The sequence below is a fragment of the Bemisia tabaci genome, chromosome 7 (genome assembly GCF_918797505.1).
Source record: "Bemisia tabaci chromosome 7, PGI_BMITA_v3".
Classification (NCBI taxonomy): domain Eukaryota; kingdom Metazoa; phylum Arthropoda; class Insecta; order Hemiptera; family Aleyrodidae; genus Bemisia; species Bemisia tabaci.
This window is the reverse complement of record NC_092799.1, coordinates 28,690,160-28,713,433: the sequence shown is the minus strand read 5'-3', so window position 1 is coordinate 28,713,433 and position 23,274 is coordinate 28,690,160. Positions and strand designations below refer to the sequence as shown.

Genomic DNA, 23,274 nt, shown 5'->3' with positions numbered 1-23,274 from the left:
AATGACGTATATTTCCTATGGGTGCATTGACGTTTGCGGATGGTTGAAATATAAAATGCCTGTAATTGACTTTAACAATTCTTTTATGTACAGAAAAAGTAAATACATAAAATAAATTAAACAGTGATATACAAAACAGGACAAGGTAACATATTTTTTCATGGATTTGAAACGCTCCAATTTTTGTGCGGGCTGACAATTTCAAAATCCACGACATTGAAGGTTATTGAAAAGGCACATATGAGTTTGATCTGGAATCCCATAATTTTTTTTGTCGATTCCGATTATTAACATTATAATGTTTACCAATTAAAAATTGAAGTAGAAGCTTTTTTTGTTGAGACTGATATGATATTGTTTTTAATTTGCTCTTTGGATGTAGCAGCTATGTGCCTCAGAAAACGAAGAGCGAGTGAAGGCATTTTGAGATAATATTCCTAAAAGTGTAGAGGAAGCCCTGTCTTGTTTCCAATTTTTTTCTTCGCGGTGCAATCATTTTTATCGTGCATTATTATAGAAATGCTTTCATCCTAATATTTTCTAACTTCATCATCTTCACGCGTAAATTGCACGCATACGTTCGTGAGTAATGTATGATTTTGAAGCGTAACAGTGCCACAGTTTTAATCACAATCTGCCATTTTTTCTTTTTCTTTTCTTAAATTGCCGAAGCTAAATCATGTCTGATTCTTAAAAGTGTTAAAAGTAACATGGTGAGGGGGTACCTATCCACCATGAGTTTCGGTTCATTCTTTTGAAGAAGCTCCTCGTACCCAGTTGGGAGACGAGGTTTTTTCTTCCTCTTGTTCACTTACTTGTGTATACATTGTTATATTTGAAGACTTCATAGAATGAAGTAGTGGAGTTTTGAAACACTGAGGCACTAACTAAGAACATCAATCATTGGTTATAATGTTTCTCATGCACATTAAAATTAAAATAAATTAAAATGTAAGCTATATACAAATATTTCACTTTCAATTTACAATTTATTCGCACTATCTCATATTCTCTAACAAGATTTACTGACATAAATTTTGTAGATACGAAGAAAATCATAATTTTACTCACGCTTTTTGCTCTCTTTTCATCAGTTTTGTTTTTCAAAAGCCGTTCAAAAAGTTTGCCAATTTTCCCGTTTGGTTTAATAGCACAAGTACGGCCTCAACACTTTAGCACCGCAAGTTTCTTTCGTCATTGAAGAGAGTGCCTTATTAGGAGGACGAAGTTTTTAGGCGCGCGCAAAAAACCTCTGAGCTTATCACACTTGAATGGGTCGGTTGCGTGTTTCATGGTCACATTATTATACATTGGCAAAATTGCATAAGATCTGCCCAAACAATTTTTTTTGGGTCCAATATTCATACATTGGAGGTAACATCCTTTGAAAAGAAAATCGTTTGCCGTCATCCAATATGATATCGTGCATACATGCGCTATCACGTCGGATGCGCTATGGCCATATTTTAAAGGGCATTTCGGTAAATATTGGACATACTTGGCGGGTAGACTAACCTTATGAAGTGGATTTTATTTCCCAATGGGACACATGTTTCGTCTCAATGCATCGCATATCACCGATTAGTGATTTATGCTGACGAATTTGCGATAATGGTTTGTGCCCAATCTCAAAATAGGAGGCTTTTTTTATACGCAACGCGGGGATCTAAGGACTCTGACGCCACGATTCATGTAAGTTATATCACAGAACTACTCAATGCCGGAAATCCTACACAAAGCATTATTCAAAAATGGTACATGCGACATTAATTCCATGTCTGAAGAGAAAAAATTCTCTCATTTTGCCTAATCCGATTACATAGAAACACGAAAACCGTGCGACTCCATGTAGCCGAGTTTTCAAAAATAGAAATTCAACAGCGATAATTTAATTTAAATAGCTAATTAATGGGCACACAATGTTGCATATGGGTAGCTATTTAATTGCAGTTTATTGCTGTAAAATTTCTATTTTTGAAAACTTTGCTGACATGAGAAGGATCTGAAAGTGTAAGTTTTTGATGAAGAGTGATTTTCAAATGTGAATTGAGGACAGAAATACTTTGGTTCTTTCTGCAGGTTCGCAGATTTAACTTGCAAAAGTTTCCGTAATCAGTATCGAAAAAAAGGGAATGTGTCATATGATGTCAATCGGCCCAAAAAAGTATGTTTTGATGTTATTTTTTTACCTCTAACTGATCAATTCATAGCAATCAATGACCAAAACCATATTTTTATCTTCAATTCAATTTGAACTCTCATCCTCGACACGCATGCAAATATCGAATAAAAAGGAGCAAAAACGCATCATAGCAGGGGCGTCGTTTGGGGAGGGCGGGGGGCTAATTACCCCCATGATCTTAAGGTGGACATTTTTCAGGGACAGTCGTGGTTAATTTAAGTGCATTTTGGGAGATTTGTTTATAATTTTCTTCGAGCAATTTTTCTTCATTTCCGAAAAATTTCCGTAAGATTTGACCGAAATAGTCGTTCCCTAGACGATAGAACGTAACTATATTTCAACGTATTTTCGCCGCAGATTATATTTTTAAGAGAAATTTTATGTGCAACTTTAACTCAAAATTGTATTGATTCCCTTTTTGATCACAAGCGAAGATCAGCGTTAAAATTTCACGGCAATATTCGTGTAGAAACTTGAATTTCGTGAGTCAGTATGCCAACCTGGGAGAGGAGTTACGATCCCTCGTTTCGAATCGGCGAAATGACGCCCCTTCATTTTAGGCCCATGCTACCCCACTGACCCATTCAAACATTCCTGAGGAAACGTATTTACAATTTCGAGATTTCCACGTCTCTTTGGTACAGTGGCGATTCCTGCAAGTCGGCAACAGTGTTTTCCTCCATTCAAACGTGTGTAAAACAATCGATTCTCGATGAGGCAGGCTGCCTGGCCTAGAATCGATATTTTCCATGGTTTTAAATCGAGGAAAAACAGTGTTGCCACTTCTTTGGTATTGAGTAAAACTACGACTACGCCGTGCTTCCGAGCAGACTTCTGGTCTCCAAATTCGAGCCGTAGCTGGAGCTGTACTTGGCGCCGATCACAGTGGCGGTCTCCTTGAGGTTCCAGGTCCCAAGGCGGTTCTTGTAGCTGTTGCTGGGGATGAGTCCGGCGGTCATCCCGGGGGGTCGCTCGGGGCAAGGCGAGGGGCCCGACCCCCCGAGTCTGTTCGTACTGCTCCCCTCGTGGAGGGTGCCCGAGTGGTTGAATTTGTGACTCGAGAAGTCGTCGAAGCTGTCCACCTGCTTGTACAAATTCGGGCGACGATTCGAACAGCAGATGAAGATCGCCGTCACGAGACCCTGTACACAGGAAAAGGTGAAAACACGTGATTAAAGCAAGTCAAAAAATTGGCAACCTGGTTTTATCTCCTTTTAAGGTGATTCGATGGACGTTATATTTTGTGTCAGAACGACATGCGATATATCACATTGGTTAGTTTTATTTTTATAGCTCCTTGTCATTCTTTTCGAATTTTGAGATCGCAATTCTGTTGTCAGGAGACTAAAATTCTGTGCACCTACCAATTCTGACAAACAAATTCAACGTGATAACGGCATACTCGAATGTGATATCGTAGCTGAAAAAATGGAACCAAACGATGCAATGTATCGCATGTCGTTTTGACACAAAACATGGCGTCCATCGAATCACCTTAGACCTGTGAAAATGTATTGATTCTTAGAGGGTCCAGGTGTTCCTTCAAGAATGGATTATTCAACATATAGGTCTAAATGGAGGAGAACCGTCCAAAAGAAACGGAACGATAGTTGTTAATTTTAAGACGAGCGATTTTTTTTGGTAATCTTGTAAGAAGTCAAAAATCATGAAGACAGCAAATAGCACAATATCTTTCAATTAACATTTCAAAAACACATTCACTATCCGTGGCTAGAAGTGATTGAGAGTGATCTTGAGATTGAAGTCGTCTCCGTTTACCCAATAAACTTAATTTTCTTTCCAGAGAGATAGAGTTATTATTAGAGTTAGAGGCACTATTATACTGAAAAAAAAAGTGAAGCTGATTGCATTTCCTACTTTGGTGTGACTACTTTCAAACTTGAGAGCCTCCATGGTCAACTCCTACTAAAGATAGCTTGTGTGTATTTCCTAAAGACAGTCTAAAATTACATTGGAAAAGTTTAAATTTTTTTCAAATCATGGAGCTTTGAATGGATAAGAATTCTAGTAAAAAAGAAGGCTCGAGACTCCTTGGATCAAAGAAAATGTTTTCTACCTCTTTGTTTTCTTTATCGGGAACTATGATCACGCGCCGCCGCGCTATTATCGCGACGCCGGCGATAATACGCGGAATTTTTAACGTCGGTTTTTAGCTTCGGTTTTTTGTTTCTGTGATCGTTGTTATTTTTTTATTAATTACCTGATGATGGCTACCGCTGAAGCCGAAATGGCCATCGTTTAAATCGTGACAACCTAAATATTTATCGGGCGAAAAAGAAAGAAAGTAAGTGAAAATGTTTTCATAGGTACTACTTGTAAAGTTTTCCAAGGAGTCAGGTTCAGCTTTAACTGGTTTTTGAATCTTGGAATCTGAATGTAAATTATGTGTGCATAAGGTGTACATACCACGACACAACTTGATATAACGATGAACATAGTTGCGTTTGGAAACTTGAATCTATCCATCAAGAAACCACCCACTGAAGGACCAATGAATGCTCCAAGGGCAAAAGTTGATGTCCAAAGACCAGATATAAGACCATATGTCTCCAGGTTGTTTGGAAATCCGTGGGCTCTGTAACATCACAACATTCCATTCGGTTATAGTGTAAAATAGGTGAAATTTCTAGGAGATCGAGGGGAAACACTGTTTAATATCTTATAATATTACATTCAAGATTTAGATCTTCTTTTCAAAGTTAATGCAATTTTCTGCAAATCTGATGAGTGCATAGAATAAAAATATTAAAAATCATAGTATGGGTCTCGATTTTGCTATCGATTGTTTAGAATAGATATGATATGCCTCCAAGAAACAACGTTCATTCGCTTTGTGGAAAATTAAACTACCTTCGATCTATGATATGTGGTTTCTTTTGTATTTAAAATCCCCTTCAATTCACCTTGCGGCAATATTTCATACACCACAGTGTTTTTTCGGCAAAGGAAAGAGATGATGGCAAAATACATTATTTTATTGTCTCCTAACATTTCCATCGAGTAATAAAATGTGCCTTGTTTTTCTTTTCCAGATACACTATCACCCCTTAACACACTGAAATGACAATTAATTTTTATGGGTAGATTTTGATTTATTTCCTGTGCTTACATTGCTGTGCGGAGAGCATCGGTGAAAGATGCGACCAAGCAGGTTCCGATTCCAAGACCATGGATGACCAATCCCAGAATAGTTATACCCAGTTTGCTGAAAACAATGGAATTATAATATTAAACAAATTAAAGATTTAAGGATAAATAAAATATTCTACCCTCCAGAGGAACGGCAAATCCTCAGTATTCATTTTTTCACTTATATTTTTCAACTTATTCTTTCCTTAAAAATATACAAATTTCTTAGCTTAGTGCTTCAAGTATTCATTTTTCCTTTCGTTTTTGTATTAATCTATCAAACTTGCCACTGATAGAGGCCGTACAAACGTGAACACACTGCAATCCTACGTTGATGTTTCGGGAGACTTAAACGCTAGGATATGAAAGTAGTATGAGATAATCTCATGGAACAGGAGTGTTCTTGAATTTCCTCAACGAGAAGCTTTAAAGTCAAAGATGTCCCATTAAATGGACACATGTATACCTACGCATCCAGCTATTCCAATGGATTATTTTAGCTTTACAAAAAGCACTGATAAGAGAACCAACATTCACGATGAAATATATTAAACTAAAAAAATGTTATGTTGATTTTTTCCAAAAACAGAATCACTTTAAATAGAGGATAAATGCGTTGAGATCTCCTGCGTTAGCTTTCTTCCTATCAATCTACGTGATATATTTTACTAATAAAAAATCTACATGAACTATTTGATAGAAACTCAGCAATTGACTCGATGTCCGCATAGCCATGAAATTACTTGTACTTACGTTTGTAAGTTTAAAAATGGAGCCGGCCCAATAAGGCAAAAGCTAATCATCAGAAGAATAGAGCCAAGAACGGTGATGATTTTTGGGCTGACCAATTTGTCACACACCCATCCCCAGCATGGTGCAGTGACAGCGTAAGTCCCACCATTGATGACAAACATCAAACCAAGCTGTATAGGCGACAGTTCGAACTTGCTCTGGAAGAAAACGATGTAACAAATTAAACGACCGTTTTAAGGTGTTGTTATTCTTAAGTCTTTATTTATTAGAAGCAAAGTTTCTTAAGAATTAATGGAGATGTTGCATGTGTGAGGAATTTGCGATCTGACTATCGATCCTTGTGTCAAAGTTCGGAAGAAATACGATGGTGCCACTGGTTCTCTCTGAAATCAACTCCCTAGCTCAAAAAAACCTCTCAAGTTGAGACCAAAATGGAGGGGATATCCCACGCTATCCTGAAAGTCCACCCCTACATCAAGACAAACTCTCCATGCAAAGATAGGGAGCAAATACATTAGCAGTGATGCCGTGTTTTCAGTTTTAAAGTCCCCAAATAAAGTGGCAGCCCTGTCAATGTATTTGCTCCCTATATTTGCATGGAGAGTTTGTTTTGATGTAAAGTTGGACTCTCTCTAAGGATAGCGTGGGATATCCCCTCCATTTTGGCCTCACTTTGAGTGCTTTTTTTGAGCTTGGGAGTTGATTACAGAGAAAACCAGAGCATTTAGTTTCAGAGTATTCCGTGGACATATTGATAACTTAAGTTCGAGGCAGGTGCACCTCGAACGGCAAGGAATATTTTAGCTTACCGCTCTCAAGTGAGGCTCCAACGTGGCAGATAGGAACCCAATACTGGATGAAGTGACTATAATGCTGCAAGCTGCTAGGAACACCCCTGGAATTTTGAGGACTTGCAGCAGACTAGCTGGAAAGGCAAATAAATAGATACTTAACAGCTAATCAGAATGAGTGGAAAAAAAGTCAATAGCTTTGATTATAAAGGTAAACAAAGTGAGTGCCTTGCGGTCTTGAGTCGCTTATTTCTCTCCCCCCCCCCCCCCCCCATCTCTCAGCATTATTACTCCTTGCTTATTACTCCTCGCTACTTACTCCTCCATTCTGTCGTGCCAGGGAAGAACGCCGTATGAGCCATCAGGCGTTGCCAAATTTCCTCCGGTAAAGTACACATTTTGAAGAAAACTATTGGATATTTTTCTTCAAATTTGTCGGACAATTTCGTACAAACTTTAATATAAAATATCTCAAAATGTCAAGGAAAAATATGCACAGCTTATCTGTAAAATGCATTTTTTGTCGGGGTAAAGTTGGCAACTCTCGAATTTACATACGGCGTTCTTCCTTAGCACACGGAGAAAAAAACCTCGTGCGTGGGACCCGAAGTTTAGGTCCTATGGATCTCTGAAGTTTTCAGATTGAGCATCTGAATACTTAAGGTTTAGCTGTCGAGGTTCGGATCACACATCTGAAACTTTAGTTCTTACATCTGAAGTACTTCGGTTTTCACATCCAAAAAACTTCGGTTATCACATCTGAAGTACTTCAGATGTAAGAGCTGAAGTTTCAGATGTGTGATCCGAACCTCGACAGCTAGACCTTAAGTGTTCACATGCTCAATCTGAAAACTTCAGAGATCCATATGACCTAAACTTCGGGTCTCACGCACGAGGTTTTTTTTTCCGTGCATGACAGCATTGTTCTGCATAAGTAAAATCAGTTCATCCGCACTAAAGTATGCATCTTTTGAGTTCGCTTTTTTACAGTATTCTCGTTGTTTTGCACATTCAAAACTTTTGAGCGTTCACCACGTTAGTAATGTACGCTCTTTCCGGCCCTTTTGCAGCGGGTATGTTACTAATGGATCCATTGGTAAAGGCCCGCACTGTTCCATGGGAATCGGCGCCATTTTTCGTGGTGGGAAGCAATACCTAGTTTCTAAATTTTATTTATATACCATTTCTACCTTTTTTACTCCTTATTTGTCCACTTTATGTAATGCCTGTAGGCTTGTCTTTGAGAAATTAATATCTTTACGTTTTAAACTCTGCAACGTACTTTTATTTAATGACTCTTTCAAGCATCGTTCAAATTTCTTGTCGTCGTAGTTCTAAAAAAAATTTTGGGTACAAAGTACCCCTTTACTATTGACCCCTATATTTTACTCTATGATTCTTGTATATATGTATGTTTCCTAGGTTACGCTCCACGTTTAGTTCAACAGCGTCTTGCAGCGCTCTCTTCCGTCCGCGCAAAACCACTTCCACCTATTGACGAGGTGCTACAGTGAACGCTCTCCAACGTTAACGTCTTGTTTGAGATTTCCTTAATTTACAAGAAAATATTACTTGACTTACATCCGTGAGATGCATTGACATCTTTTTCTGGGTGATCAGGAAGCACAAGTGCCGTCATCGCTGCTGATAAGAAAAGAAGGAAACCCAAGGTGACGAACGGAGTTGTGAAACCACCGACCTGAAAATGATTAAAACGTTGTAAAGACGTATAACATAAGTTTATGACAACATAAGTACGTTGTTGAACATAATAAGTGTTGAAGGAAATCAACGAGCATTCGGCTTTGAGCCTTGAGACAAAAGGGTGGGAAGTAAAAGAAAAAAAAAAAAACTTTAATATATTCTGTTCACTTCCGCTTGACTGGTAACCCTCTCTGAAATTTTCAATCAATTTATCGATGTAATTAACTATCTCTTAAATTTTTGGAATATTTGGTGATGCCCCGACTTAACTTGGCGAATAAACAAGGAAGAAAATATCTCAATCTGTGGAGGCTCAAGTAAATAAAAAGCTATCCTCTAATGAAAAAAAATGTAGAGAACAATAATTTGAAATATTTTAAAGTTCTGAAATATTTTCCATTAAAGCTAAGATTCTGGAGAAAACGCGTAAAAACAGCATACTATGTGTTCCTCGCCAGCCACAGACATCGATCACGCTTACAAAAAAAGCGTATTGATTTTTCACTACTGTTGCAATCGTCGATTCAAGTAAGGGAGCTATTTCACAATAATACCACTATTCGAGCACGTAGGAGCTCGTCTTGCCTACACTAAAAATTGAAAGCGAACTGACACGGCGTTAAAGGAACTTCTCTCCGTCCGGTAAAAAGCTATTTTGCGTGTGTGTTCAGAGTAAGAGTGTCATTTCACAATGATATCCAAAAGCGTGTGGTGTTGCCTTAAAGCGTGAAAGTTTCTATTGCCTACACTGGAACCTAGTATGTGGATATTCGTCAAAATTCCTGTATAATTTTGACTATATCAACGATAGCAAACTATGTTAGACAAGATCACTTATTTCTACTTTTCCATTCCTCTAACAAGCTTAACTGGCATTTTGCATCAACAATACCATTCAAGATATAGAAACTTTATTGCGCCCAAATCCATTAATTACCTGATACAGAGCACCTCCCAGGGTTGGACCGACAATCAAACCTAGCCCGAAAAATGTCTCTAACGATGCCTAGAACAGTAAGAGAAACATTCAGTAAGTTATAATCGGTTCATTGGACCAATAAAGTTAGCAGTAAAATAAAGTAGCGCAAAATAAAAATAAAAGCACCTATGGCATAATAATAATCGAAAATGGAGGTATAATTATTATATGTGTTCTAACGCTTGAAATCATAGCGTAGGTAATGCAGAAAAACATTAAATTAAAATATGTTATTTCTTTAGTCAATTATTGTTTTAAATTAATTATACACTTTTTTTCTTTCTGGAATGGAGCTTATTATTTCAGTCGATCTCGAGCCTTGCAGGAATCACACAATGAAAAAATGCTTTCTAAGATGCTTATGCTTGCAAATTATTTAGACTGAATCTTCCTATATAGTTCTCCACTTATTTTTGCTAATGAAACATGTTCAGACGATAACAAAATCTGCTTCGCATCGACCGTCTGTGGCGCCAATGAGGAGCATCGCTTTATCAAGACAATTATTAATACTCTTGCATTCGATCTTCTTGACACATTTTAGTTATTTATGGCATTTAAAGTGGCGACTTTTTCATGAGATACCTAACACATGATAAATCAACGATTCTGGATGATGTCCGAGGTTGAACAACACACTGAACTTTAAAACTGTTGTTTTTTCACCCTATGGTCTGTCACAAATCATTTGCTATGCTTTTACAAGCTCCAATTATCATTATGTATTTTTTCAACAGTATAATGGTTGATCGTAAGAATAATGGGCCCCTAGACTGAGATCCGAGCCAGAAAAAAAAAGTTATCTGTCTTCTCCTCAAAATCTTACGTAGAAAACGATTCACATAGCCGAAAGCTCGAAAATCAACTCCTGAACGAGTTATTGACAGGTATTTTTAACACAGATTAAATGTGAGTTTAGACTATGCAAATGTGCCGTCATTTTTATTTTTGTAATTAAACCAGTATATGAATTATTGTGAACATTTATATCTTAATTAGTGGTTGCTTTTTAGACTTTTCTTTCCGTGATTCGTCCCCTAGTGAAGTTTTAAGACGAAAACATTTTCGTAGTGCTTCAAATTCATATATTATTTAGAGGCCCATTAAAATTTTGATGCCTAAATACACCAACTTAAACATTTTTACAACTATGCTGATACTCTGAACTGAAAATAAATGTTTATTGTAATAAATTTCGAGAATTCGAATATGTTTTATATCAAATGAGAGGGGAGGATATCAAACATGTCATTTATGGCGTCAATCTCAATTTTGCCGTAGAAAAAATTACAATAAATAAATAAATAAATAAAAAAATGATGTACTCACAAAAGTTGTCGCAATATTATCAGGAAACTCTTTTGCAATAATTGCAAAACTTGCGGTTAAGAAAGCTGCATTTCCAAGAGCTTCAATGATTCGTATAACAAACGACAAAATGATGAATGGGTAGTGGCCTTGTACATAATGTAAAAGACTGAAAAATGAAATAAACAAAAACAAGTTATTAAAGTAATGAGGACATGATTCTGCTAAAGTCAAATATCCTCCGCAGCGGATCTAAATGCGTCAAATTCCCCAAAAATTGAGAGGATTTAGCAAGTTGAGATTGAGTAGAATTTGAATCGTTTTGATTCGTAGAATTTGTGATGACACTTCCCTTGGTTCAGTGATCAGCAAAATTTTTGAGGAAAACTCGGAAGACGAGAAATACAACACAATTACATACTTAAACTTAAAATATGTCTTGGTAAATTCTAGCGCGAGATTTTGCATGGTTCTAGAAACCAGAAGGATGCACATTGGATTGGTTAAACGTAAAGAGCCACTTGTGATGGTATAGGTACGCGCGAAAGCAGTCTAGAAAAGAAAAAAAAAAACCTAGAAACAATTCACTTGCACAGTTAAAAACTTAAAATTGATCCGTTCCTTTTAGTGGCTAAAGTGGCGCTGAAACGCTGACCGGTTTTTATTTTTTACACGAAGAAAAAAACCTCGTGCATGAGACCCAAAATTTAGGTCCTCTCGATCCTTAAAGTTTTTAGATCGCGCATCCAAAAACTTTAGGTCCTGTTGCCAAAGCTCGGGTCACTTATTTGAGGTACTTGGGTCCTTTGGTTGAAACTTTTCGGGAGAAAATCGAAGTACCAAATTATTTTAATTGTTTGACCTGAACTCCGGCAGCTGGACCTCATGCGCGATCATAAAACTGCAGAAATCCATTGGCGTAAATTTCGGGTCTCATGCACGAAAATGTTTTCTCCGTGAAGAGGCTTGCAAATTAAATCAATGTGTGTGTGGGGAGATGTTTAATGATCAATTTGAGTATTTGTAAAATGTAGAGAGTGCCTTTGATACACAGGATTTGTTTTTTATTTTTTAAAGGATTTTACCCATAGATAACGATTTTAAAAGTCAGGTATTTTAAGCTCCTAAAGGAGCCACCCCACCCTCCCCCATCGCCGCGTTAGGAAAGATGGTGTCCGGGAATTGTGCAGACGTGCATTGCAAGTGGCTGCATGGGTCAAAAAATGCAGATGGGTTGCGTGGTCAAAAGTGCACTCGCACCCAGAGGGATATTTTTGGACGCCATGTCGGCTTTCGCGTTTACATGTGAGCTCCAAAAACACTTTGACATCATTTTTCGTATCTTTAAAAAAATCCGGGAAAATTTCTGTGAGCTGAGGGCACTCTTTATTTTTCAAAAATACAAGAGTAAAACTTATTAAGCAAGCGCATTGTTCAAGAGAGGGTTCCCTTTTTTTAAAACCCGGCTGATTTTAAAGTGCATGCAACAGTAAAAAATGAAACTGAAGTAGTTAATCAAGGCCAACGAAAGCATCTGATTGGCAAGATCAACGGTTTGCAAGACCCTTCGATCCGCATAGAATAGTAGTTTCTTGAACCATTTTAACCTCTATCTTTCGACGAGATCACAATATTAAGTATAAACCAATAATTTTTCTCTGTCAGACATTATTATGGGCATACTAATAATTCAACAGTAGGCATACTTAACGAGAATCAAGAACTTACCCGAATAAAATGGCACATATTCCAGTCGTGAATATCCCTCCATTAAATAAATACTTTGGTCCTATTTGATTCAGCTGAAATGATGAAGAAAGAATATTAGTAAAGCAGAAAGAAAAAATAAAAGACACACCTTAGGATTGTGCGGGTTTTCTAGAAATAGCTGATTTAAAACCTATGAGGCTGTTTAACCTCTGTTTTAAAATTCCCTAATTTGCGCAGTAATTTTTTCTAAATGTAGGCATCGAGGTCAATATTCTCAGAACATTAATTGCTTCTATCCATTAAAAATGTTATTATATTCATCCCGTTGTCAACACAGAACTTTCATGGCCTTTGATTATTGTTGAGGTTATCAAAGTGAAGATAGGTTTCACGTTGGTAATATTTCCCGTTTCAGCCTTACGTAAGTGGAGAAATTCGTGGGGAAATTGATACAAAAGGGGATTATGAACATCACAGTCACATGCATTGAGACCCAGCAAACGACTATTTTATGTTTAGTCCCTAAATCAAATTTCTACTAGGGAAGGTTTGAAATTTTTCATATCTTCGTAATATTTTAGTAAATTATCACACTCGCATTTATTCGTAGGAGGATGGTAAAAAAAAACGAGTTCAACACGAAATTAATAAAGGGGGAAACCAGGTTCTTTAGTATTTCAAATGAAGGTTAAAATAAAATTTGACTGGTTTGGGTAAAATTTAATGGTTTCACGGATTCTTAAACTGAAATGGTTGTAATAATTCACATTCCTCAATAATATTTCTCCTGTGCAATTTACTTTTTTAACAATGGGTGTTAACAATGAAAATAATATTAACGACGTAGAAACAAATGTGACAAATGCGATTTTTTCACACCTAATTTCATACTTCTTTCTCTGCTTTAATTTGAATTCTCTTTATTTTCGTTGTACATTAAACCTACTCCTTCCTATCAACATAGCTATTAATAGATCTTTTATCTCCACACATACTCAGATCTACGCTTTAACTTTACCTCCGGTTTCTCTTTGACTTTTGTATCGACGAATGACTGATATACTTATCTAGAACTTTCTTACAGATGTAACGCTTCATGTTTTTGTTTATCATGGAGAAAACTGACCAATAATAATTAGTGTGACATTCTGTGCTTTATTCACGAGCATAAGAGTTCGTTGCTCAATGATGTAATAGGTACCTCCACTGTGAGTGATTGACTTTGTGATGAAAGTTAAATAAACGACTACTAATTTTCGTAAACAGTTGATCGTTTATTAAAGAGATATGTCATTCATATTAAGAGAATGTTAAACAGAGTTGCAGCCACGCAATCATCTACGATAGAAAAAACGCCGGTTACAATGTTCGAACTTCAGTTCGCATTCAACACTGATGTTCACTGTCCAGGTAACCTCGTCACAGATACCAAGCTTTCCTACAGATAACCGAAATGTTTGGTAAAATATTATACGAGTCTTGGTACGAATGACAAGAACATTGGTTTCTAGAACCGAATCTCGATCCCTTTGACTGAAAAACTCTGACTCCCTTTGACTGAAGAGGTAATTACAATTGTGACATATTTCAATTTATTGGATGCGTCTTTGCATGAGTTTGCGAAACTCAATTTCTACATTATCTTGATAAAGTAATGATCGTTGGGGGAAAAGCCCTACTGACTTTGAGGACTCACCGCAAAACTACGTATACGCGAAAGGATAAAAAATTAAAATTTTTGTATAGGTATGATACTCACACGTTGCCCATAAATAGGACTGATAATGAAGACTACCAATTCAAAAATACCAAAAACTAAGCCATACTCTGTTGCAGAGGCACCTTTATCTTCAGCCTGAAAGTAAAAATTGAATTCATCAAACAATTTGTAGGAGGTAAAGACCAGACTTATAAAGTAGATAATGTGATGGATTGTAGAGGAGATGACGTAATGGCTGTTGCGTTTAATGTATTTGAAGGCGATTCGTTAGTTTCTTTATATTGACTGTTGGACCTCGTTCAACATCTACAGCTTTTACGTTGAAAGCGTCATTTTATTTAAAGATATTTGCGAAATTCTTTAAGCAGTGTCAGGCAAAGGGGCCAGTCTTGATTGAAAGTTTTTTTCTACACCTTCCAGTCTTTCTTTTATCACGTTACTTGTCATATCGGAATTAACTCCACGGAAAGACTAGGGTTGGTAGTCTGTACTTTACTGATATAAAACTGATTTTAAGGCTTATTTTTGAAGAATTAAAGCACTTTATTCTCGATTGAATGAATAAAAAATAACTCATACTACTAAAGGAGAAGTCTTATTAATTGCCACGTTTACCTAGTCCAGAAAAATAAACATAGTATCACACCACTAATCAAAGAATCTGTAGTAAGCGTGAATGAAAAAGGAACAGAGCGATTTAAGTTCCAAGATACAGATTATAAACCGACATTAAATGGATATTTTGTCATTTTCAAAATTATTAAGTAACGTCGAGGCAAAAGCAAGCAAAAATATGGTACTGATAACGTCAACAGTGCTTCCTCAAAAAAGTGCACATGACATTCTTAAAAATATAATTTTGCCTGCTTTTATTCTGTGAAGAATTTCGCATTGCGAATTGGACAAGTTATTACATCTTCGGTAATATAGTCTGATCCACTTCTAAATGTCTAGAGAAATTCGACGTAATTAATATAATCAATTTCATCAATTAACATGAAAATATATTTCTTACCTCCTTGGGGTAGAATGGAGCTTGAAGTGAGACACATATGGCGTTACAGAAGTCGGCAATACTGAACACAACCAGGGTTAGCCACTGGCGTTTGGTAAAATTACTAAAAATTTTCATCTTTATTAAAACTTTTAAAATATTTTCTAGGATAAAATGACTAACACAGACACTTTGGACACAAGCGTGAAATTTTTGTTTAATAATACTTTAGTGATTTTCAATTTTCATGACTCGAGAATTCTAACCGTTTCTTGCGAATTAGAACACTTTCTAATTTTACGTATGGAACCACGCACTAAACGTTTATCACCAACTTATGTTGGTAAATTTTGAGCTCGACGACACATATTTGAACGATTCTTCTATCCACTTATGTAGCTGTCCATCATGTTACATCCGCAGTGAGCAGAGAGCACCTCATACTAATTTTGAAGACGCAAGCAATTAAAATTCAATCAGTTTTCAGCATTGAAACTGAACTTTGATAACCTGTCGACAAATAAAGATAACACTGTAAAATTTCAGTGTAAGGCAGAAGATTCCAGACACACATTGAAGGTAATAATGCTCTGTAATTAAGGCATCCCAACGAATTTTAAATTTTAGAGGCACATTACATCTTTAAAGATATGAATATTTCCTCAGTTATGCTTATATCTGATGTTCAAAAGGGGAAAAAAGCAACCGAATACTTGTTTTACTACTCTGAATGAAGAGAAAGATTTTCTCCCGTAAACCTAAAAATTGGAATAAAATTTTGAAGTCCCAAATCCGTCGTGAAAAGTTTCACAAGCCTAAGAGGATACTAATTAGCTCCTCTTTTTAGTGCTAGTTCTAACGCAATTGTTAATGTTCATCTACGAATTTTTTTGGCGTATTCATCACACACATCAATATCGACGGTGTAAGTCCGCAACCAGGTATCTCGTTTGCGGTGGTTGAAAATCTCCGCTCTTATTTTAATTTTTTGAACGAGAACAAAGCGACATCATTCCTTAGGTTTTCGCAGAATTTTCTTTATTCAGGGAAGAAAAATCACGGCAGTTTTTAGCAATTGCCATTGAGTAGTATCCTTCTTAAAAAATGAAGTATGACAGGAGGTCTACCACGCCACGTCGCAAACCGAGATACGAAGTTGCGGACATACACCGCCAATGTAGAAAAATATATCAATTTAATAGGAAAATCTCAGACCTTTAATCTTTCCGGAAGTATCAAAGAAAAATTTGGAATTAGGGGTAAGGCCAGATCTATTTATTTATTTTATTTTTTTTACAATTTGCACATGGAAGCCTTTTGGAACCCATCAAAAATTGGGGGCTAGCGGACAGCGGACAGCTATTTAGTCCCTGAAGAGACATCATTTAAACCCTCCAAAGTCTCATTCATTGGGTAGAAGGCTTTGGAAAGCAGAAACTTGTGGAGGTAGTTCAGAAACATGGATAATTTCCCCTCTCGAAAGAGAATTTTAATCTCCCAATAAGGGTGGGCATTATACATTTAGATGGACAAAACCCATAATCCCTCACCTGATACTCTACTGGCGAAATAGATTATACTTTGCGATTTTTCAGAAATGTTAAATTAACATCCTTGCACTCACAATCAGCCAAAGTAGATATTTTTCCTTAAAAAGCTTCCTGCGTAGCCACCAAATAAGTTCCTAAAATTATCTGGAAATGCTAACCTCCCCTCCTCTCCCCCGTCATGAAAAAGTCTACTCTCTTATCATATATGATGCTAATCTTGCCGTACTTAGCTTAATGAAAAAAGGAAAATAGTATTGATGAAAATTACAACAAAGAGCCCAAAACTAAAAGGTGAGGATAGCAGCTGACACAAATCGTGGACACAAAATGTGGTTGCTCTCAGATCATTATTCTTGCTGCGCATGTCTCTTCATTACTTGAAGTTAAGACTGGAAAAATCGAGTGAACTTCGTTTGGCGAATGGCCAAAAAATGAACGAGCTGGATTCCTCTCTTGAAGGAGTAGTGCACATTTACTTAGTACCGTGTGCTAAGTTATGCATTTAATTAATGTATGCGTATCTGAACGCAGCATTGTATGTATTGCCTCGTGCCCTCAATGCAACTGCAAACAAAAGTTACATTTGCCTAGTTCCACTCTGCCGTGCTAAAAGGAAGAACGCCGGATGAACATTTGAGAGTTGCCAAATTTCATCTGGTAAAATGTTTGTTTTTTGAGGAAAGTTATGAAAATTTTTCCCTGAAATTTTCAGGAACTTTAGGTGAAATTGCGAACAACATTACCTATCTGAAAAATTGGTCGAAAAATGTTCCTAAGTTTACCCGGAAATTCTTGTTTTATCAATCGGAATTTGGCAACGCCTGAAGGTTCATGTGGCGTTTTCTCTTAGCACGGCAGTATACAGATGTACGCTTAAAGTACTAGCATCAAGGATTCTGATTTAAGAGGCCACAAAAAATATCGGTTTGTAAAGTCGGGAAATGCGTACCTCCAGTCCAGTACAACGTTTCAAAATATCCGTTTTAATTTCATTTTTATAAAAGAAATCAACAAAATTAGGTTCTTCAATTTTTTTGAAAACATTTAAAAAACGAGTCCAGAATATTTAACAAAATTCTAACAAAAACAATTGGTTGCTAATATCCTGGGAAATAATACACGAGCGGGATTTTGGAAGTATTTTTGAGTTCTTTTGTAGGTCACAGACGAGCTATATTGATTTTAGAATAAGAAAACAAGCAGTAAGCTCCAACGCATTCGCGTCGGAAAGCGGCTCTGGCGACGGTAGTTGTAGTCAAGAATGAGGGCCTAGACACACAAACCCTTTGGGCGGACCTAGGGGGCCTAGAGCCCCCAAAAGGCCTCCAAGAAGGCCTAGTGACGTAGGTTAAGGGGCCCGTTCGCCAAAACTAATCGGAACTTTATGAATAAATTGCTCCATTTAAAAATCAAAACAATATCGAATTGCGATATATTACACGGATAAGATAGGGCTATGTCCTGTCGTAAGCGGCGACATAGAGTCGATGTCATTTCAATAGACCGTATTCGATAACGGTTCGATGTATCGTTTGGTTCAAAACAATAGCACATAACCTCAAACCAAACTGTAAGGATTTAAGTTGGAAAAGCTGAAAATGAGAAAATTCCTAACAATTTCACTTTAAATTGGCATTAGGTACGCAAAAGAATAAAAAATCTGTTACAAAAGACCCGTTCTCTCAGATTTCTGAATTTACTTTTGAGGCTATGTTTATATTTTGAACCAATCGATATCGATACAATCTCAGCCGTTTGATGTATCGAATACGATCTATAATCGCCCCGATGGCCACGATAGTTGTTAAACGTTTACGGTTTCCTTGGTAACCTTTGTTTGCTATCAGCTGATATCGAGTAATATGCCTAGGAAGCTCCAACCACTGCATTCTTCCAAAAAACCGCGAAAACTTTAAAATTCAAAATTTCAAATTTTGAACGTAAAGTACATTTTTTCCATCACGAGATTAAAGCACAGACAAGTTTTGAATTATTGACTGTATCACCATGATTCCAAAAATACACTACACAACATAGCATTGGCTAACAATAAAACAATATGCAATAAAATAAAGTCATGACAAGGTACATAGTCGAAAATGGCGCCGATTATTCCCATCAACCAACGCGCGGTCTCTCCAATGTAACATGGTCCATTGATACTCCCCAGCTGGGACCGTCCGGAATAGCAGCTCTAGTGCAAGCACCAGAGCCGCTAATTGTCTTTTTTCTTATTATTATGGTTGTAACTAAGGTGCAGTAATTGAGGCACAAGATAAGAATCTGCTTTCAACTATTTAATCCATCCCTTACAGACAAATACGTATTTATATTTTGTGTTAGAGCTTTGATAAAATGAACAAAAAAAACAACTTTCTCTGTCTGCTAGTATGAGTCATATACTTGTACTTACGAAATTGAATTAATGAAATGAATAGACTTAACAGAGTGCCGTCAGAATTTATAGATAAATACCAATGGAAAACATTTTAGTACGGTCAAGGTGTTTGACTTCCATTGATTAAAGCACTGTTGAAATTTAGATCAAGGCTAACAGAGGCAAATTTATTTCTTCGATCAAATTAAATCGAAAGTTTCTCGGGAAATTGAGGAAGGTTAAGAATAATGACTCTCAAATCTCATTCGTGAAGATCAAGGCTTTTTAAATGAATAAGCGCGATTTTGTAGTTGGCATTTAATGGATCTACTACAGTGCCATGATAAATTTATTGATTCACAAAATGGTGAGTTGTTTTTTAAATGACTTGAGAAAAAGACAAGTGATTTTATAACCACGCAAAGTAATAACACATTCATTGAATGAGTATTTTTTAAAGTTCGTTAACTGCTATTAGTATCAGAAATTCGGAAAACTACCCGTCAGTCCTTCCTTACATCTTAATACTGCTACGAAGCATACAACCTACATTTTAAACCATGTAAGTACGGCCAAATAAGTAGCTACGGATTTTTTTAAAAAAAAAATCGAAAAAAGAACATAATCATGATAAGTGAGCATCAGCATCCAATGAGCAATCGTGTGGTTCGATCTTTCAACCTCACTTTAATAAAACGTAATATCATAGATAATGGCATGTTGGCGGGGGGAGGGGGGGGGCACTGAGGTTCAGAATAAATGATCCAAAATCTCTGACTACTTGTCCCTCCTTTCGGCCACCACCTTGCTACCTTACCGTACCTATTTACGGACCATATTTAGCGAAAACTCTTATCCTCATCAAAACCACTACCCCCCCCCCCCCACACACACACAAGTCTCAAGGATCTTTTCTGAAAAGCAGATCACAATTTAGAGAAAAATTGTGGAATTGAATGGATCAAGATGCTGCCTTGTAAGCTAGACAGGTATTTTTTAGTGTACTAATGTCTGCTCTGAGCCTCTCTCATTAAAAGTAAGGAGAAATTAACCATATTATTGGTTAACTAGAAGTTTCTTTGTAGGCCTTACACAAAATAATACGGTCAAATTTAAAGTATTTTTGTTTTGTATCTTATGGAGCTTTAAAATCTGTGATTATCGCGAACCATTCATTGTTTTTGCCACGGATCCCTCAGTTTCTGGAGTTCCTTTTTTTCTTTGTCGAAAGACATCGTTAGACAACAATGCAAGTGATCGATTACGTCTCTGCGCACAGCTATATGCGTAAAGAAAAAATGCTCTTTGGCACAAAATTTAAATTCACATTTGCTGTTTTCAATTACTTTATTAGGTTTTCATAGCCAAAACTTGTGAAAGGTCCCCAAGAGGGTACCTAACAAGTTTTGATCTGGACTACATTTTACTAATAATAAGCACAAAGTATTCGATCCGAGCAATGTATTAAGAGTTACAGACCAAGTATCTACTAAAATATTCAAATATACTTGCCGGCAATATTTGCTTCACTTGTGAATGCTTTTGGTCTTGAGATCTACACGGAAAATCCATAAGAATGTCACATTTGCTAAACAGATTGCATAACACGCTATCTATTTCTTATCGCCGGATGATTATTAAACTGATTTTGAATGTTATACTTTAACATAAGGAGTCACAATTACGGAGACTCTTGAATAAATTGAATTCAAAACTGACAAAACCTAGAATAACAGTATGCGTTTTTTTTTCCAGAAAAATCTTTGAAGCCCAATACACAGCGTCCTTCTTATCAGCTGCAACAGCGATTTTTAAAACTCTTTTTAGGTCTCTATTCTAGATGTCGGCGCTTTCTTTCTCTCTTATGAGCTTCTGCTTACTCCAGAATTTTTATCCTTAAAGCATGCACAGATTCAAAACAAGGTAAGCCTTTTACTTACGTAAAAACCCTCAATTCCGGGGCAGTTCCGTTATGAGTCGAAATAAAATGGCTAAGAGAAATCCATCCATGTTGAATTGAAAGCACTCAATCAAACCACTTCAATCGTTAATTTAAAACTCACAAAGGCGCCTTTATCTTATTTAATTTTCACTTTTTCTTTCGAGATCCCTAATCGAGAGGTAAATAACAAGAGACAGCCTCGGTAACAAATAATCTGTTGAGCCTCAGCGCACTCGAAACTTTTAGTTACACAGTAGAAGCACGCTCCAAAGGCAGTAGCATTTGTTTGATCGCGTTAAGATAATAAATCGAAGCTCTAAAACGAAGTAATTGTGTTGAGTGGGTAAAATTTGGGATAACTGATCACTAATTTCGTCTTCACGGTTCCACTCCAATCAGTTTCCTCAACGCTGACCGCAGACCGAACTGATAAAATCTCACTATATGGATCAAGAGCAAAGTTCTTCTTGTGCATTGATTAACACGTATCAGCAATTATCATGTTTGGTCTAAAGTCTTCCCTTTCCGTCGCTTTCAGCTTTCTATCTCTGTTTCGATTTTACGCAGGTACGGGCGGGCGGGCGGTGGAATTTTCTACCTTGATTCAAGTAGAAAGCAACGTTGTTTAGACTCTCGTGACGCGCTACTAATCGTGAGATAACAAAGCAAAGGCGAGCTCTTCAGTTCTTCATTTGAATGCAACAAAACAGGATGCATTTGTGCAAGAAGGAATGTATTCACTTAAGGAGCTATAGCACATAGGCTGATTTGTATAAGCGCACTCGATTATCTATTTTCATTACAATATTGTCAATTTTGGCAAAGCTCTCGCACTTGACATGCAAATACTCCGATGCTGCAGTTGATACCAGCGATTAATCCATACATTTATAATAGATCTTGTTTAACTACGAGTTTTCCTCATTGCTAGACCAGTACTGCCATGCTAAGGAAAAACGCCGTATGAGCCTTCCGGCGTTGCCAAATTTCCATTAGCAAATCACGAATTTTTGGGAAATTTGTAAGTATTTTTCTTCCAATTTTTCAGGTAATTTTGTTCACAATTTTTGCTAAAGTTTTTGTAAATTTCTCGGAAAAATATTCATAACTTTCCTAAAAAACAAAAATTTTATCGGAGGAAATGTGGCAACTGTCGAATGTTTATACGGCGTTCTTAGCACGGCAGAGTAGCTCATGGTATGGTTGACTCGCTGATTGTGAGTATAAAATGATCTGTCTGTATCAGATAATCTTCTAGAAAATTATATAAACTGCTTTCAATACTACTACATAGCATTTGTTTATTTTAAACTTTCTCTGAACAGATTTTTAACGGATATTTCAGGTCACATGAAAAGTTTTATGAGGAAAAGACATTTGAATTGCTTTTTCCGTAAGTGTAACCCTTGATCTTTTTACCGTTTTCAGAATCATAAAGTGAAATTTTATTGCTGCCTTGAGGGTTATAAAACCTGTACAGGTTTTGTTATTGCGTGAATGATATTTTCGACTCTGATGACATATTTAAAACTATAAATCTTGATCTATGGTTAATAATTTTACCGTTTTTTTTTGAGGTTTCTGTCAAATTTTAATCAAAGGATATAAATTAACAGCTAGGAGATGATAAAACTGCGCTGAAATTTAGACAGAGCTTTAGGTTTGCGTTTTGGGTACAAAAGTTTTTTGTGGGATTTAATTCCAGAAAGGATGATGTAACTCAGAATTTTTTCAATGTTACGATTGATTATACTAAATTTTTCCCCAAAAATTTGTTTGGTTCCTTTCAGCTAAAATTACTCCAAATATAGCCATCTCATGTTTAATTTTATTGACATGGTGAGCTAAAGCTCGCTGGGAATACAAATAAATCGTATTTTTTTTGGAGGGCAAGCATCCAAAAACTCTTTAACCCCAGCTCAGGGGCATAGCCAGCAAGTTGGCAACGTTGCATTTCCTACATTTAAGCCCGTGTTAAAAAATCGATTCTTGTCGGAGCACCTGCCCCTCGAGAATCAATAGATTTCTTCAGGTTTAAATGGAGAGAAACCAATATTGCCAACTTGCAGGATCCCCTAATGCACGGTCTCTGCCAGATTGTATGTGCCTCAAAT

The 23,274-nt window shown here is 36.6% G+C and overlaps 1 protein-coding gene across 1 annotated transcript; it reads right to left on the bottom strand.

The window, feature by feature from the left end:
• Positions 1 to 70: 70 nt before the first annotated feature.
• Positions 71 to 21,635, bottom strand: LOC109041559 (MFS-type transporter SLC18B1). Its single transcript, XM_072302271.1, has 12 exons — positions 21,159 to 21,635; positions 15,313 to 15,801; positions 14,337 to 14,432; positions 12,596 to 12,669; positions 10,889 to 11,036; positions 9,518 to 9,586; positions 8,458 to 8,575; positions 6,895 to 7,010; positions 6,086 to 6,282; positions 5,313 to 5,408; positions 4,610 to 4,778; positions 71 to 3,324 (listed from the first exon to the last, which is right to left on the bottom strand). Exons 2-12 carry the CDS (start codon positions 15,427 to 15,429, stop codon positions 2,992 to 2,994), a joined length of 1,533 nt encoding a protein of 510 aa, XP_072158372.1. The 5' UTR covers positions 15,430 to 15,801; positions 21,159 to 21,635; the 3' UTR covers positions 71 to 2,991.
• Between the last annotated feature and the right edge of the window lie 1,639 nt (positions 21,636 to 23,274).